Source organism: Pyxicephalus adspersus, chromosome 3 (assembly GCF_032062135.1).
Source record: "Pyxicephalus adspersus chromosome 3, UCB_Pads_2.0, whole genome shotgun sequence".
Classification (NCBI taxonomy): Eukaryota; Metazoa; Chordata; class Amphibia; order Anura; family Pyxicephalidae; genus Pyxicephalus; species Pyxicephalus adspersus.
In genome coordinates, this window is record NC_092860.1 from 121003061 (window position 1) to 121022024 (window position 18964).

The window sequence follows — 18964 nt, forward strand, 5'->3', positions numbered from 1 at the left end:
TAGGCGGATTGCGGCTTTTTTAAAGCTTGGTTACAAAAAAAAAAAAAAAAAAAGGTGCTAGGTATAAAACTATGCCTAAAAACTATGCATAATGCCTAAAAACACCTAAACACAGAAGGGAGGCGGCAAAGATGGCAAACTGCTTCAGACACTGCATTGAGTGTCCAGAAAGCCGCAAGGAAATGCTGCCGTCTCCTCCTACCTGTAAAATGAAGGATAATGAATGAACCTATTCAATCCAATGTTAACTGTTTTTTTAAAAAGATTTGACATGTAAAACTGCTCCAAAATGCTTGAAAAAAGTCAAATCTAAACAAGCCCTTAACAGCTATTACATTTACAATAGATTATGTGTTATGTTTATCTATGGTAGATTGCAGAGCAGAAAAATAATTTTGCAGGTGATGAGATAAAATTTTTGATTTTTCTTCTAGTGTTTTTGCAGGTGAGATGGGACATTTCACGCTGTTGGGTCTAAATAGGGCATACTTTAAGGGCACGTGTGTTTAAACTGAATTCCAAACTTTCTTTTTGCTCACTTGTATTGTATGATCTCTCTGCTGAGATCATGAAGTCTTATTCCCTGCATACTCTGCATTTCACAAAAAAAAACATTAAAAAGCTTCACAGACTATCATAATCCTGTCTTATTCCTAGGCTGATGGACTACAAACATCATCAAGCCCACTCTTTCCAATCTGCACTATCCTTGCCCCCACTCCCATTCTATTTTCTTTTTTTAATTATTGAATAGTGTTTAGAAGCAGCTAATTACATAATTAGTAATAAAAGGATTAATTACTCAAAAAGTAAGTCATTAATAAAAAAAATAATTAAGAGTTTTTAATGAGAATAGGGAGTTAAGGATGGCAAGTTAGCAGGATCTTAATGTTTTGCATTTATTTGTATTGTACGCATGTTTGATAGAGTGAAGTTTTTAAAAAGACCAACACACTCAAATTCAGGAAGAAGTACTTTTTTCAAATGCAGTTAAAACACAATTAATCTATATAGGTGGTAGTGTATGTTCCCAGAAGTAAGTTCATGTTAAGTACATCCAAAAATGTAATTCCAAGTTGGCCCTTCTTTTCCTCTATGAGAGATCTCCTATGTGGTGGTAAATGTCGTATTTTCTCAGCCGGCTGCCGCTTAGCAATAGGGGTAAACATTGGTGGTCATTGGCAGGCTTCCAGATTCTACAATAAACCTTTCAACAAATCTATACATCAATTTTAGGAAATTGGTGTGGTAAGGAGGTCTTGCCCCTCCCTTTTTCCACTCTGAGTAAACCAAATCTCCCTATATTGGGCATTGCATGCATGCTCCCCTTCAGACACTGCAGCTCACAGTGGGACAGTTTATGTAAAACTGGTTGTGATGTCAAACTAGAAAGAAAGACAGAACTAGCCAAGTGCTGAATGATAAGCTACAGGCTTGTGAATCAGCAGTGGCAGTGCTCATATCCAAGACCCCTTTTTTTAAATCACAGTACTGTAAGCAGAAACAACATACATTGCTGAGTCCACTCTGCTCTTATTACAGGAGCAGTGAAGCATTGTTGCCACCCCATCACCGGATGCTACATTAGGTGACTTTTACAAGCAGGATCAACAAGTAACTAGGGGACTTAGCAGGGGGGATAAGAGAGAGTGTGATTAGATTTTGACCAACATTTTTGGCAGGATTTGTCCTATGTATCATATGACACTTGCTGAATAAATTTTGTTGTTTTGAATGTTGTCAGTGACAGAATGCTAACAGGCACCAGGAATTTCCAGGAAAGAGTGCAAGTAAGGATGGCATTTCACACATAAATCTAGGAAATAATATGTATAAAACAAAAAAATCACAGATTATTAGGTGAGTTTCAGAATAAATATTTGCTGGGTATTAAAGAGGATGAAAAATAGAGTCAAGAGCTATTCCATGAAAGAGTAGATGTTGGGCAAATCCTATATGATGAAAATGTGATTCTTGTGTGATGCAATTGTTCATGGTAAATCTTGCTTAAAAATGAGCAAAAAGTACTATGACAAATAGAATGAACTTGAAAAATTTGATCACGTTTCAAAATTGGGCAAATGGTCAGTGGATCAATTTTTTGTTGTGCCAATGTAAATATAAACTCAAAAATTTGAAGCAAAATATTATATAGGGAGAGTTTTGCACAGTTGTGGTTTTGTAGAACTGTATTTTTTTAATTTGATTGTAAAACTCCAAGTAATACTTGCTGTTATGTCCTACTAAGCAAGTTTCCCATATCTAGTAATCAGGCAGATCTTTCAAATTGTATGTTTGTATTTGATGATTAGCAGTATGTGGCACCATGCTAGCCACAGATATTAGAAGAGAAAGAAAAGTCATTGCAGTCATGCTTGGTGTAGATTAGTTATAGCTGGGTTTGGAGGTAGTTATAGTTAATGCTAACAAAAGTATGTTATTACTTTTAATGACCGAAATGCTTATCATAAACAGCAATCATTATTCAGCAATGAAAAAATGCACACAATGACCTTTCTGTAAAAGATAATAAAAGAGTTTTCAGGATTAAAATGGCTGAATAATCAAAGTTTACGTAGTTTGAAAAAGTAATAAAATAATCATAAAACATGTATATTTAACCCTGGGGCAAGAGCAAATGCTGTGTCATTTGGAATAGATGTGCATATTAAATTATATCTAGATTGCAAAAGTAGTTTTATTAATACAGAGGGCAGCCAGTTTAACGTCAGGGGAACCAAAAAATTCACCTAGGACTCTATGCTTGACTCAAAAACCTCTATTGACCATGTCCATGTTCTCTATCAGGCTTCACTAGCAGGATGTGCTGTATCCATTTTTAATAATAACCTACCCAAACGTACCTTCCCTTTGATTCCTTTCACTGCATTTGGCTGCAGGGGCAAAAAGAAGAAATCTAGACTATTGAGTCCAGCAGCAAAGGGCCCATAACTGGCTGACTACATGATTTATCCAGGCAGTAAGATGCTTGGTAAATAAAGCTGGTTTTAAATGAGTGTGTATGTAATTCAAGACCTTCTATTGGACAGATTTTGTGATTCCATTATGTTTTAGAATGGTTCTTGTCTTAAAGTAGTCTTGACAATAAACTTTTCTTATCTGTTTCCCTACACTATGCTAAGTATACTGTTGAAAATGTTTGTTTTATATGTTTGATAGGTACAAAAAATACCAGTTTATCTTGCTAGAAAATGACTGCTGTTTTGTGCACCTTTTAATTATATCTCAAGAAATGCTATAGAGCACGACAAGTGCCTTGTAGGGTTAACAAACTTCCTCTCCTATGATGACAATGATGCTCCTCCATATACAGAGAACAATGAGCAAGTATTGTCACTCTAAGTTATGAACTGGTTAGTGGCAGGAAGATCAGGGGAACAAAAAACCCTAATAGAGATACCAAAGGCAACCACCAAATCTAGGGATCATAAAGCTTTAATTTGTAACAAAGAAACAGCTTAAAAAAATCCTGTGGTTTAAAAAGTTAAGATTAACTATGATTACCCTCCAACTGCTTCTGCCTCCTACCAGAAAAATCCAGAGGATTGCTCGGCATCCTAAATCTCCAAAGGTACATACGTAATCCTGCGGTACGCTTCAAGATCTTGTCATGAGATTTTGGGTACTTGGCATTCTTCATGATCACAGTAAAGGAAACATGATGTCATTCTTTGATTACTAAAGCCAAGGTTGAGTTAAATATACGTAATAATTATTTTCCCTACAGTCTTTCTTTTTTTCTCCACAATTGTTGAATGTGATGGATGAGGGGACCTGATGTATTATATGAACCTTTGTAGATTAATGAAATAGCTGCCTTTACAATACTAGATAGGCAGGGGACCTTTTAATGATTTTGTTACAGGGTCACATCACATATTGTTACAAAACATGAAGTTAATCAGACTGAAGCTTAGACAAATAAAAGTGACCATATACTCCTGTTATTAAGGATCTAAAAAAAACAGATTTTTTTCATCAAGCTAACTTGTGTCAGATAAAAAAAAATTATTAAACTAGGAAACTAGAAGACGGCAAAAATAAAATAGTTGTCCACAGCTTGATTTTTCAGAAGCTATGCTTTGAAAATCTTCAGCAGTTTGTATACATGTGGCTTATTGAATCAACAGATGAAAATGAAGAGATCTATGGATATAGACATCTAAAGTTATACATGTTTCCTGCAAACTTTGGGCTTGGCATTATTCCACCCAAACTTTGGTACTAGAAAGGGGGAGGTCTGGTTTTTACAATCAAAATCCAGATCAAAAAACCTCTCTTGGGTTTGAAATACTCAAGTTTGTGACAGGATTGCTTTAAGACACACAAAAACCTATGTATGTGTATATGACTAGGCAAATACAATTTGACATACAAGCCCTTCATCAAAGTTTAGATTCCCAACACTGATCCAAGTATACATATGATGAGTGTGATAAAGTAAATAGTAAACACATGTATTGAACTAATAAACCTTGTAACTACTTTGCTCTGTCAGGGTTAACTTTACGTCTGAATATCTTCACAAATCATAACAAGGAGAGATCTTAGAGAACATACCATGCAGCCATTTACAGCAATAAAAAATATTAGTAACTGCTGCTGTCATAAAAACTCTATGGGTAAGCCAGCATCTTTAATAGGAGGCGTTTGGCAGTGACTGATGGTGGTAATTTTTGGGTAATTGTAACACAAATGTGTACTGTTTTACCCTAATGTAAGTGTAATCTTTTCTCCCATTTTCTCCCATTTTATCAGATAGTGATTCTGCATTGCCAAACCAACCTCCTGGGCTGACAGTCTTATAAATAATATGTCAGGGGACTTGACAGTGGACACTTCATTGTGCACAGATAATGGGGATGTTACCTTGCAGCTTTCCTGCTGTAGTCTGCTTGGCTCACAAAGATGTATGCACCTCAGTAAACTCATCAGCACTCGAGGAAATGTGTTGGAACATGCGACCCTGAACTAATGCCTAATAAACGTACATGCAAGGGACTGACATTATCAAACTATTTGGAAGAAAAATAATGCTATGGTACTTGCTTGTTTCAGCACAAAAAACATAACTTTAATGTGATAAAGTTCATTAATAAATCTGAATAATAATAATCATTCAAATGTTTAAACTGAAATGCATAGACTGACTATTTTAGCTCAAATGTGCAAATTAAATCAAACTGTTTGTATAAAAACATTTTATCTGTTTATCAATTGCATATGGTTTTCAGAGATTATTTGTTTTGAGCTGTATTCTGCATTCAAAAAACAAAATGTATAACTGAAATATATACATGTTAATTGTTTAATTGGTCATAGGACTGGTGATTCTCATCAGCTAGTCTTGTAGTATAGGTTCTTGTGGTTGTGTGGTTCTTTCCAGTGAGGTTGGCCCACACAGACCCACACTGAGGAAGCCTGGTTCATGGACAACAGTAGAACAACCAGAACAGGTAACCTTGAGACTATAGTCAGGTTGGAAGTCCATATTAACAAGGTTTGATTCCGAGACAAGAATTGAGCATTACCACAACCTAGTGCCCAGGAGACTATAGTAAGGCTAAAGACCCATTCTAACAAGATTTTGGTGCCTGGACAACAGGAGAGCAATTCCACAACCAGGTACCCTTGAGACTATAGTTAGGTTGGAAGTCCATATTAACCTCACGGGCGATTCATTTCTGTCTGGATTTATATGTCTAAAAGTGGTACATTGTCTTTCATGAAAATTGTTTTTACAGTCTAATATATTAGTATGAGTATAATAAAGTTTGAAACACAAAATCATGTCAAAATAATACATTAAATACATTAAAAAAAATAAATTTAATAATAAACTTTGACATGATTTTGTGCTTCAAAATTTAATATACTCATACTATTCTACAGTAAAATACATTTTCATGAAAGACAATGTACTACATTTATTATACAGTTATTTGTATGGAAATGCAATACAAAATAATTTGAAAATCCCACTGCGCCTCTAGGTACGGCTGTACGCACGAACGTCACAAGGAAATCCCTGGGAACGTCAGCGCACTAGACAGGGACAGATCGAAGAAAAAGACACGGCCAGAAGATGGCAGGACACTGGAGGACGCTGATGGGACCAGGTAAGTGTTTATTTTTTACTTTTTTAACTACGCAGATTGTGGCTCGGGGTTACCGCTTTCAGCAGGTTTTTTTTAGTCACACTCAGGGCCACAGCTGGGGAGGTTAACATAGTTTAATACCTGGACAAAAATTGAGCATTACCACAACCTAGAGCCCAGGAGCCATTGTAAGATTGAGGACCTATTCTAACAAGATTTTGGTGCCTGGAAAACAGGAGAGCAATTCCACAACCAGGTACTCATAATACTTGTCTACCCTTTTGTGTAAGGTCAAAATTTTAGATTAGGTTTGCTTTGAAGATTTTTTTTTTTAGGCTTTTACATGTTTCATTGGCTTTAATTGATTCCAATCAGGAAATGTCTGAGAGAATGTCAGATTTACAACAATGTGCTTCAAATGTGTTTGCTTGTTTACTTGTTATAAATGGTTTTAAAACATTAAGTGTTTTTTTCATGCATTTACTTGTACATTACAGTAATGGTTTAATGGAATTTTGCCATTTTATCTAGCTTGAAAATAAATGAGTAAATGCCATTCTTTCATATGGTATTATATTTTCATACACAGAAAATGGAAAGCCTTTAACACAATTTAAAAAAAAAACAATAAAGTTAGCAACAGAAATACTTACAAGAGCTGCCATGGCCCAGCCTGTCTTATTGTAGATGAATTCCAAGTTATTTCTTCTTAGATAAAGCAAACCTCCGACCAGAGACACAAGCAAGGCCAAAGCTATTGTGCCAGAATAATTAGGTGGCCTGAATACACGGATCTGTTACAAAGAAAGCAAGCATTAATCATTAATTAAAAATATGTTCTTAAAAGAAACTCCTACAATTCAAACTCTGTTTGTACCAGGTCATTATGAAGCTATAAAAAATGTCTTATGAAAGGAAAATGTGCTGTGTTACAAACGTTGTAATGAATGTTCATTGTAAAGGGTCAGTGAACCCTTCCAAAAGCAAAGCACATTATTGGAGTTATAACTTCAGCTCCATCCAGACCAAGAAGCCTCATCAACTCTCCTTTCAGAACTGCAGTCTAAAACCATGCTGTTAGCTGCTCCTGGGCTCTCCCATATTCACATAGGAGTAATTTTTAGAGTCAGCCACAGCCTATGACAAATGCTTTTTTGTGAGGTTACTGTGTAGTTCACTGCGCCACAAGGAATTAAAGTGGAAGTAGACTGAAAAAAAAACTTACCTTTACCTTCTCAGATCCATCGATCCCTCCGGAGGTTTCGTGAATCGGGTTCCGGCTCGTTCTAGTATCCTCCTTCTACCTGGCATTGAGGACGTGCCAGATGCCGCCATTTTCTTTCCCCTTTTTCCTCCTTCTTTGGGGGTTTTAACCAGATCTCACACTGCACAGGCGCGAGATAGAATGATGTAGACACGAAACAAAGTGTTGATCTCACTGAGCATGCGTGACATTTGGATTTTTTTTTACCCCATTAAAGAAAAAGCTACTTCTGAGCATTCCCAAGATCAGGGGTGGACAGAAGGAACAGCCAGAAGCCTTTTGGAATCCATAACATACAGTATGTATTTCGGGAGGCTCTGTACTCATCGTGTCTTTAACTGCTTCAACCACATTGAAATCATGTTGAACTGCAGCCCACTGTGGTTGGAAATGTTCTAATTTAAAACAATGGAAATGGCTAGCCGGTCAAAGGTGGATAGAAGCTACGTTTAATGCCAGACCATGAATGCAATAGTGTGCACAAATCTGTACCTAACTGCTCCCATACAAATGAATAGGAGTGGTTTGGAGTTAATTTGAGAATGCAGTAACTTGCTGTGGTTTATCACATATCTGATTTAAGCCTAACACAAGTTCATCCTTGGAATGACACATTTAGCTTATCGTGAGCTCGAAAGTTTCCAGTTCTACTACTGGGATCTCAAAGCACTGAGGCCTTGGTGTAGAAAACCAGTGATCTGTGAAACTACACAACCAATCTCCTGGCACCACGGACTGTATGCAGTAGCAAGCTCTGAGCTGGGGTTTCAGTAGCTGTTATTTTTAACTTTATGACTAGAATGGGTCGCAGGTCTGTGTCTGGACTATTCTAATGAGACCTAGGCAGGTCCCTACAGTGGCTGAATGTACTTGGCACAGTATCTTACAAACATAAATAAAACATTTGCTGCTTGACATATCCTAGATTGTTTTTCACTGCAACAAAACTACAACTTGTTCTGCTTACCTAGGTCATGTTGCTAGAAGCAAAATAAAGTGTACAGATATTAAAAAGGTCTAACTTATTAATAATAATAAACACATTTATTATATAAAAAGCCTTTTTTGTATAAAATACAGCTTTATTAGTAATAAACACTGAGGAATTATGTCCCCAACATAATTTACTCAATGTTACTGTGACAGAACTCATTGTCACGTAGAACAATGTAAATGGTGTACCATGAGTCATTCTGAGTTACTTGGGAATACGAATAATAAATTCACTGTGGCAGATGTGAAAAGTCTTTCAGAATATGAGAAGTATATGAAAAGCAGAAAGTAATCTATTATGTGATTAAAAATAAATGTAAAGACATGTAACAAAGTCACAGTACAAACTGAATTTAGGATAACCAGAGTTGTGCAATGTCATAATATTTACATACATGGACATCTGTTCTGTCAGCAATCCATTTTGCAAGCTGCTCTGCTGCAAATCCAATTCGTTGGAGGTCGAAGGTATCTGCTCTCTTGGGCTTGCCTTTTGCTGGAAAGTGCATGAAGGTGGGAGCCGAGTTCATGTTAAGCTGCAACAGCAAACAAATTCACATACAAATATTCGGAAAAAAAATGAAGCATTTGCATGAAGTATTGAGAAGTAAATATACACAAAGTAAATATATTTAAAAAGAGTCTAAAGATAGACCCAACTTTGGAAACTTCAGCAAAGTAATGATATAAAGAAGGTCTAGAACCACTCCCCTTCTGTTGGGGTTGGTTAGTGCCATCACTCTTGCATGCGTACAGTTCAAAGCTAGGCGTCCGGGATTGTTTAAGGAAAGGAGTTTGCAAATGCTAATACAGGCGTTTGTAACTGTCTGTATAGGCGGATTGCGGCTTTTTTAAAGCTTGGTTACAAAAAAAAAAAAAAAAAAGGTGCTAGGTATAAAACTATGCCTAAAAACTATGCATAATGCCTAAAAACACCTAAACACAGAAGGGAGGCGGCAAAGATGGCAAACTGCTTCAGACACTGCATTGAGTGTCCAGAAAGCCGCAAGGAAATGCTGCCGTCTCCTCCTACCTGTAAAATGAAGGATAATGAATGAACCTATTCAATCCAATGTTAACTGTTTTTTTAAAAAGATTTGACACGTAAAACTGCTCCAAAATGCTTGAAAAAAGTCAAATCTAAACAAGCCCTTAACAGCTATTACATTTACAATAGATTATGTGTTATGTTTATCTATGGTAGATTGCAGAGCAGAAAAATAATTTTGCAGGTGATGAGATAAAATTTTTGATTTTTCTTCTAGTGTTTTTGCAGGTGAGATGGGACATTTCACGCTGTTGGGTCTAAATAGGGCATACTTTAAGGGCACGTGTGTTTAAACTGAATTCCAAACTTTCTTTTTGCTCACTTGTATTGTATGATCTCTCTGCTGAGATCATGAAGTCTTATTCCCTGCATACTCTGCATTTCACAAAAAAAAACATTAAAAAGCTTCACAGACTATCATAATCCTGTCTTATTCCTAGGCTGATGGACTACAAACATCATCAAGCCCACTCTTTCCAATCTGCACTATCCTTGCCCCCACTCCCATTCTATTTTCTTTTTTTAATTATTGAATAGTGTTTAGAAGCAGCTAATTACATAATTAGTAATAAAAGGATTAATTACTCAAAAAGTAAGTCATTAATAAAAAAAATAATTAAGAGTTTTTAATGAGAATAGGGAGTTAAGGATGGCAAGTTAGCAGGATCTTAATGTTTTGCATTTATTTGTATTGTACGCATGTTTGATAGAGTGAAGTTTTTAAAAAGACCAACACACTCAAATTCAGGAAGAAGTACTTTTTTCAAATGCAGTTAAAACACAATTAATCTATATAGGTGGTAGTGTATGTTCCCAGAAGTAAGTTCATGTTAAGTACATCCAAAAATGTAATTCCAAGTTGGCCCTTCTTTTCCTCTATGAGAGATCTCCTATGTGGTGGTAAATGTCGTATTTTCTCAGCCGGCTGCCGCTTAGCAATAGGGGTAAACATTGGTGGTCATTGGCAGGCTTCCAGATTCTACAATAAACCTTTCAACAAATCTATACATCAATTTTAGGAAATTGGTGTGGTAAGGAGGTCTTGCCCCTCCCTTTTTCCACTCTGAGTAAACCAAATCTCCCTATATTGGGCATTGCATGCATGCTCCCCTTCAGACACTGCAGCTCACAGTGGGACAGTTTATGTAAAACTGGTTGTGATGTCAAACTAGAAAGAAAGACAGAACTAGCCAAGTGCTGAATGATAAGCTACAGGCTTGTGAATCAGCAGTGGCAGTGCTCATATCCAAGACCCCTTTTTTTAAATCACAGTACTGTAAGCAGAAACAACATACATTGCTGAGTCCACTCTGCTCTTATTACAGGAGCAGTGAAGCATTGTTGCCACCCCATCACCGGATGCTACATTAGGTGACTTTTACAAGCAGGATCAACAAGTAACTAGGGGACTTAGCAGGGGGGATAAGAGAGAGTGTGATTAGATTTTGACCAACATTTTTGGCAGGATTTGTCCTATGTATCATATGACACTTGCTGAATAAATTTTGTTGTTTTGAATGTTGTCAGTGACAGAATGCTAACAGGCACCAGGAATTTCCAGGAAAGAGTGCAAGTAAGGATGGCATTTCACACATAAATCTAGGAAATAATATGTATAAAACAAAAAAATCACAGATTATTAGGTGAGTTTCAGAATAAATATTTGCTGGGTATTAAAGAGGATGAAAAATAGAGTCAAGAGCTATTCCATGAAAGAGTAGATGTTGGGCAAATCCTATATGATGAAAATGTGATTCTTGTGTGATGCAATTGTTCATGGTAAATCTTGCTTAAAAATGAGCAAAAAGTACTATGACAAATAGAATGAACTTGAAAAATTTGATCACGTTTCAAAATTGGGCAAATGGTCAGTGGATCAATTTTTTGTTGTGCCAATGTAAATATAAACTCAAAAATTTGAAGCAAAATATTATATAGGGAGAGTTTTGCACAGTTGTGGTTTTGTAGAACTGTATTTTTTTAATTTGATTGTAAAACTCCAAGTAATACTTGCTGTTATGTCCTACTAAGCAAGTTTCCCATATCTAGTAATCAGGCAGATCTTTCAAATTGTATGTTTGTATTTGATGATTAGCAGTATGTGGCACCATGCTAGCCACAGATATTAGAAGAGAAAGAAAAGTCATTGCAGTCATGCTTGGTGTAGATTAGTTATAGCTGGGTTTGGAGGTAGTTATAGTTAATGCTAACAAAAGTATGTTATTACTTTTAATGACCGAAATGCTTATCATAAACAGCAATCATTATTCAGCAATGAAAAAATGCACACAATGACCTTTCTGTAAAAGATAATAAAAGAGTTTTCAGGATTAAAATGGCTGAATAATCAAAGTTTACGTAGTTTGAAAAAGTAATAAAATAATCATAAAACATGTATATTTAACCCTGGGGCAAGAGCAAATGCTGTGTCATTTGGAATAGATGTGCATATTAAATTATATCTAGATTGCAAAAGTAGTTTTATTAATACAGAGGGCAGCCAGTTTAACGTCAGGGGAACCAAAAAATTCACCTAGGACTCTATGCTTGACTCAAAAACCTCTATTGACCATGTCCATGTTCTCTATCAGGCTTCACTAGCAGGATGTGCTGTATCCATTTTTAATAATAACCTACCCAAACGTACCTTCCCTTTGATTCCTTTCACTGCATTTGGCTGCAGGGGCAAAAAGAAGAAATCCTGTGAAAAGTGTGTTGTGTATGCACTACATTTAGAGTTGCCATTGAACTAACTTTTTACATAGTCCTGCATGGGTCCTTATATAAACATGAGCCTCAGATATTAATGGCCAAACACATTGTTGGAAGAACATTTTTTAATAGAAGGGGGTATACATTACTTGCTAACTATACAATATTAACTGATGAATAAAATTAATTAATACATTTATTTCTGCAGTAATTATACGTAGGTGGTGGAAATGTATGATTACATTATTTAATTTGTATTAACTTAATTATATACATTGTGGGAGGAAGGAAAATTAAACTGATTAATCCTTTTGTATATTGTGTTTACCAGTGTGGTAAAGATTCTGACTTTAGATTTTTAACATATAAAATCCAACGTGGGGTGATGACAGACTATTCATGGTTGGGGGTAATTAGCTAATTGTTGGCCAACAAGGATATGTATTCAAAATTATAGGGATACTTATCAAAATGTATGTCTTTTAGTATAGGATAAAGTAGGAAAGTTTTATACCCATAGTGAAATTTGTATTGCTTTCTGTTGTTCCTGTTGATTACAAAAAAAATTTAGTTTTCATCAGAGTTCGAAGCACAAGAAAATTCAGCAATAGATATACCTATACCTGTGACAACCCTCTAGGGCAGACTCAAATTACATAAGGGGCCGAAATCTAAAACTCAGGCTAAGTTGCGGGCCAAACTTTTTATTAAGATACATAGTCTTAGTAGAAGTATAGATCTTTCCTCACCCTGAGAAACCAAATCACAAGCCATCCTCGTGCATTAATTATGTTCTGGAAATAGGAACATGAACATATATTCACTTTACCATCTTTCTAAATTGTCTCCCTTCTGCATTAACTTTTCTCTTGTTGGACATTTTGAGAGTGATTGCTTTTTTGTTCTTAGCAGCTTTTAATAAGGTAGGTATACCTAACCTATCCTGGTCTGTCCATGTGAGGGGAATGGAGCCACTGACTGTGCTGAGGTGGACTCTGTGTCTCTGAGTCAGGAGACATTGCTAAAGTAGCATCCCACTGAGATTCAATACCTAGAGCAGCAGCAGCATACTAATGACAGCAGGATCGGGACTCTGGCACAGCCATGCTTAGAGCTGGATCTCAGAAGGAGTGTGAAAAAGCAACTGGGGTCCTTCTGCCTGCCGCATGGTCAGGCACTTGTGTGGATCGGCCTGCTTCTATCTAGTTTTTTTGGACTGGGCCCTCCTACTGCGAATGTCAGTGCTCTAAAGCTGCGTACACACTTCCAATTTTTATCGTTGGAAATGAACGACGAACGATCGATTGGGCAAAAATCGTTCGTAAAAAAAGTAACCAACGACGCCGACGAACGAGGATAGTCGTTGGAAATGAACGACCGGACCGGCGGATCGGATTGGACGACGATCGTTGACCATCTATCGTGTGTACGGTCGTTCATTGATCGTCCATGGTCTGAGCATGCGCGGTGAACGAACGTTCGCTCACTTCCTGTGGTGCACGTCACTTCCTGTATCGTTCAAACGATCGCATCTATCGTGTGTACAATATCTGCGAACAATCGTGTCGTTATATGTATGTACAGGATCGGTGCTATACGATCGTTCGCAGATATCGTGCAGGATCGTGCGTCGTTCGTTTACCAACGATAATAATTGGAAGTGTGTACGTAGCTTTAGGCTATGTACACACATCAGATGAACATCGCCCGTTAGGAATGGTTGGGTGTGTCTTGGGAGAGAATCTGAAATGTAAACAGCGGTCACCTGACTTCGTTCATGGGCCCATCCTGATGGATCCATGAACCACGGACGAGCAACAACTGCAATGGAAGTGAAAGGAAGAAAGCACAGTAGGGTTCCACTCGCTCATTCCTCCCCCTCCCCTCTCCAATGAATGCAATGGTGTTGTGTGTACTGTAGTCGTTAGTTCTTCTTTTAGTCTTTTGTTGCTGGAAGTGACCATATAAAATTCAAGATGTCATTTACAACGACAATAAGTGAGCGCGTGTACACAGGCTAAGTCTCTACTTCTCTAGGTTAGGATGTTAAGGGAGATCTCTCTAGATGGCACAAACAACAAAAATAATCTAAAGCTGAACTAAAAGTTAAAAAATGCAATCGGGCTTGTTTATGCAGAAGGTTGTTGCAGGTTGTTTATTGCAGATGGGACAGAGGATGGTAGATGGTATCTCCTTGAAAATATTATCACTCTACTTTTGTGTCTGCTTGCTAAGTAACTTGCTAATACAGAATGGATATATTTAATGGAAAATGTAGCTGAGTGGTATCTTTTGATCTTGTTTTTTGTAAGTGCAGCAAGTACAAGATTTTTGTGAAGGTTTGATAGTACGACTGCTCATCGCTCTGAATTACTGAGCCCCTAATGCTGACCAAAGCTACAAACATTCATGTCAGTCATGTAAGAGTGCATGCAAGGAAACAAAAAAGATAAGAGATTAAAATGCTAAAACTACAGCAAGGTAACTGGCAAATTACCAAATAGACAAAATTTATTTTGTTAATGGAAAACCATAAACCCATTTGGTCAACACCGGTACCCAGCTGAAAAATTAGAAAAGAAGAATATATATTCATCCAATATGTAAAATAAAAAAATATTTTTAGTCTTGGGGATATTTCTGGAGATGATTAGGAGGTGTTAATATAGTACCAATGTTGATGTGCAATGTTTTCCTGCATTTGACATGTGTTTAGTGCACATGTCAAATGCAGGTCAAAAAAAATCCCATTAACTTTATTGAGCAGTACATATGGCAGTTCAGAGGCTGCATATGTCCTGTTTTGCTCTGCACTGAATTTGTTTAAATCTAGCATGTCCAACTGAGCGGCATTTTCTATTGTCAAATGCTGTGTTTAAAGGAAATGCATGCATTTGCAGCTGAATTGGTATTTAAATGCAAATGCCTTTGCTATTTAAATGCTAATGTGTTTGCTATTTAAATACAACTGTGTTTGGTGCCAATTGAAAAGTAAATGCATTTGATCAGCAGATATATCCCCCATCAACAGGAGCTAATACTGTAAAAAGTACTGAGATATGTAAATGTTAAGGCAATTGTGTGGGTTTTTTTCCGTGTACTGGTTTCTTACCACATCTCCAAAATTTGCAGTTAGACTAATTGGCTTTCCCCAAAAACATTGACTGTAGACGGTATTAAAAGACATATGACGGAGGTAGGGACATTAGATTGTGAGCCCCTTTGAGGGACAGCCAGTGACATGGCAATGGACTTTGTAAAGCGCTGCCTAATATGTTGAATATATATTACGACTTTATATGAGTTTTGAGGACCTGTTACCCTCACTTTTACCTAGTAATGTTGCAAATAGCACACTTCCTCTACACGCTTCACGGCATGAAAGTAACAAACACCACATTTCTGGTAAGATTTGTAGGTATTTACTATATTTGATGAAACTTTCCCTAGCCTAAAAATGAAAAGCGGACTTCCGGTTCCGGTGCCCCACGAGCAGGCAGCATGTGAGCTCAGCTCCCGCTCGCCTCCGGGATTCTCATCTAATAAGCCGGCACTATTACCGCTCCCCCGCCTGCATCTCACCCCATACTCACCAGCGTGTTGATGGACCGCTTTCTTGAGCCGTCCTCCTCCTCCAAACAGCAAGACGCCATGGGGAAGAGGGATATGATCCGCTCTACCCCCTCCAAGATGGCCGCCGCCTCCTTCCTCTCACATGCATCCAGCGCTGCAGATATCCAGGTACAGTCTTCTGAGCCTTCAGAGAGTTCTCAACCTGAAAAAATTGCTGATGCTGTTGCTGCCCTGCTAAAGCCAACTTTACAAGAGGCCATTGATGTGGCAGTACAAAAATGTATGCAAGCTGTGCGAAAAGATTTAAAGGAACAGTCACATAGATTAGACACTGCTGAGCAACGCATTACCTTAGTTGAGGATGATGGTACCTCTGCCAGACTTACCTTATCTGCGTTAGAAACCAAAGCGCAAGCATTGCAGGACAAAATAGAAGATTTAGAGAACAGATCCAGACGTAATAATTTGCGTGTAGTGGGCCTCCCGGAGAATATTAAACCAACACAGCTGCACGATATCTGCTCTACAGTACTACCTAAGCTATTGGGCCTTTCTGCGCCCTGCAAAGTGGAACGTGCTCACAGGCTGGGTCCAACTCGTGCTGAAAGATCTAATTCCAGACCGGTGTTGGTCGCCTACTCCTACTATGCTGATAGAACCCGCTTGCTTTAAGCTTTCAGGAACCAACGCAAATTGCAATATGAGGGTGCCTCTCTGTTACTATTTGCAGATTATTCGGCAGAAGTCTCGCGCAAACGGCGCGGCTTCCAACGACTTTGCTCTATGCTGTACCATCATAAGCTGCGCTTTACTCTGGCTTATCCGGCTATACTACATTTTACCGACACCCAGGGGAGGAAATATTCCCTCACCTCGGCTGAGGAGGCCGAAAGCTTGGTCAACGTTATCACCTCTGAGATGTCACCCATCCCATCGGAAAATTCTGATACCTCCCCACCACATCCACATGAGCGCTCCTTGATACCGGTGTACTCCCCAAAAACATCCAAACAATCTGATGGTCCTCCAACCAAGAAGCCCCGTGATCCACACCGCTCTGAGATGCAATTCAAGGCGAGATAACCTGATTTTAGATAAAATGTGCCTGAAAGTGCCTTATTTTTCTTGTTTCAATTTGAAACCCTCCACAAGTATATCCCATTATGTGAGGCGTAAGCTCACATTACTACCGAAATGATGCTTTTTCCACTGTTGTTGAGTTGGAATGACTTTTATTGCTTAGCGAGGAAAAAAGGAAAGTCGCTTATCTCTACTGTTTGTTCCCAGCCCCCTGTCACCTTGCTGACCCTTCCCCATGTTTCCATTGTTGTTATGGGACACATTTTCTCTGTTGATCTCTATGTCAACCATGTTAGCTTTATCGACCATGCTGATTTATTTTACATGAAGCTTGGCTTATTGCTTGTAATCCCCGTTGCCATGTTCTGCACCATTTATCTGCCATATTGCCTGTACCTGCGGTGTGTACTTAGTATACAAATGTTTGATTATAGTGGATCTGTCTATGCTATGTGTAACCCCTGTTTCCATACTGTATGCAAATAGTCTCCTGGAATGTTAAAGGACTGCGTTCCCCCAGTAAACGCATGTCCATATTGCGTCATTTGAAGAGATTAAAGGCAGATATTATCCTGTTACAGGAAACACACCTGGGGACCAATGATTTCTTCAGAATGAAGAAACTATGGGTCGGGGAAGTCTATGGCACTCCCTCTGTTGACAGGAAGGCAGGAGCCATGATTTTATTTCATAGATCTTTCCAGGGTAGAATCAAAACGGTTCAATGTGACACAGCTGGCAGTATCCTGAAGTTGCTCATCCAATTTTCTGATTTTACTTGTCTATCTATAACATATATGCACCCAATTCGCCATCTTCTTCCTTTTTCCAAGAAGTTTCTAATTGGATAGCCCAAGATCCTACCCCTTGCAAAATAGTTGGGGGTGATTTCAACTCTGTAATGGTGCCATCGGAGGACAGGCAATCCACTCTGACCTCGACTAATGCCAGGTCATCATCCCACTCTGTACTGGCAGATTTTACTCAAGCCATGCCTCTAAATGATGTTTGGAGACTATATCATCCCCTAGAACGCCAGTTTACTTTTGTTTCCCAGGCACATGTGGCGCAAGCCCACTTGGATTATTTATTTTGCACAGATGCAACCCTGGCGAGATTGGAGACACCAGAAATTCATGTTATGGCACTGTCAGATCATTCCCCCATATCGGTTACTATGAGAGACAGCTTTCCCAAGGGCGACTACATACCTTGGCGCTTTCCCTCCTATCTCTGTAAAGACCCTGAGTTTCAGGGAATGCTAACTTCATCATGGCTTGAGTATACTCAACACAATGCAACTCATAGAACTGACCCTGTACTTTTTTGGGAAGCAAGCAAGGCTTTCCTTCGTGGAAAGATCATCTCTTTTATGGCCAAAAAGAAAAGGTCGACCCTAGCCCATTTTTTGTCAGCTCAACGCACTCTTAGGGACGTGCAGCAAGCGCTCACTGACAACCCCTCCCCAACTACTAGACAGATATGGCGTGACTCCATACATCAATTTGATTTAAGACTATACCAATATGAACAATTGAAATTTAAGTACAGGGATCTGGAGTTTCATAAATTCGGTAATAAATCAGGCAGGATGTTGGCAAATTTGGTGCGTGCTAAGTTTAAACCAACTTATATCCCAAAACTAAGATCATCCGAGGGTACCATGGTTACCTCGCCCAGGGAGGTGAACCGATGTTTAGCGCAGTATTTCAGAGATTTGTATTCACTTCCAGCTACAGATGAGTCAGCTGGCTCTGCCTTCCTGTCATCAATTGATATGCCCCGAATGCAACAAGTTGATTTGGAGACGTTGAACGCCCCTATTACCAAAGAACAAATTCAAAGGGTTATTGTGCACTTAAGAAATGGGAAAGCCCCGGGGCCTGACGGCTTTACAGCCGAATTTTACAAATTTCTAGGAGAGGAGGTGATTGATGACCTTCATGCCTTGTACTCTACCCTATGGGAGGGAGGCACCTATTTTCAGTCTGGGCAAGAAGCCTATATAAAGCTCATCTTAAAAAAGGACAAGGATCCATGTGATCCGGAATCATATCGCCCTATATCTCTGATAAACATTGATGCAAAAATTCTATCCAAGATTCTGGCTGATAGACTAGCTAAAATTTTGCCTTCTCTCATTTCACCATCACAGGTGGGTTTTGTACAGGGCAG

General features: G+C 38.3%; 1 protein-coding gene across 1 annotated transcript in view; it reads right to left on the bottom strand.

Moving 5' to 3' along the window:
* Positions 1 to 18964, bottom strand: part of TUSC3 (tumor suppressor candidate 3) — a 139101-nt gene that overhangs the window by 37097 nt on the left and 83040 nt on the right. Inside the window, exons 4-5 of the mRNA XM_072406193.1 lie at positions 8772 to 8912; positions 6773 to 6913 (exon numbers count right to left, since the gene is read on the bottom strand). Coding sequence (XP_072262294.1) covers positions 6773 to 6913; positions 8772 to 8912 — 282 coding nt within the window. The remainder of the gene's footprint in view (positions 1 to 6772; positions 6914 to 8771; positions 8913 to 18964) is intronic.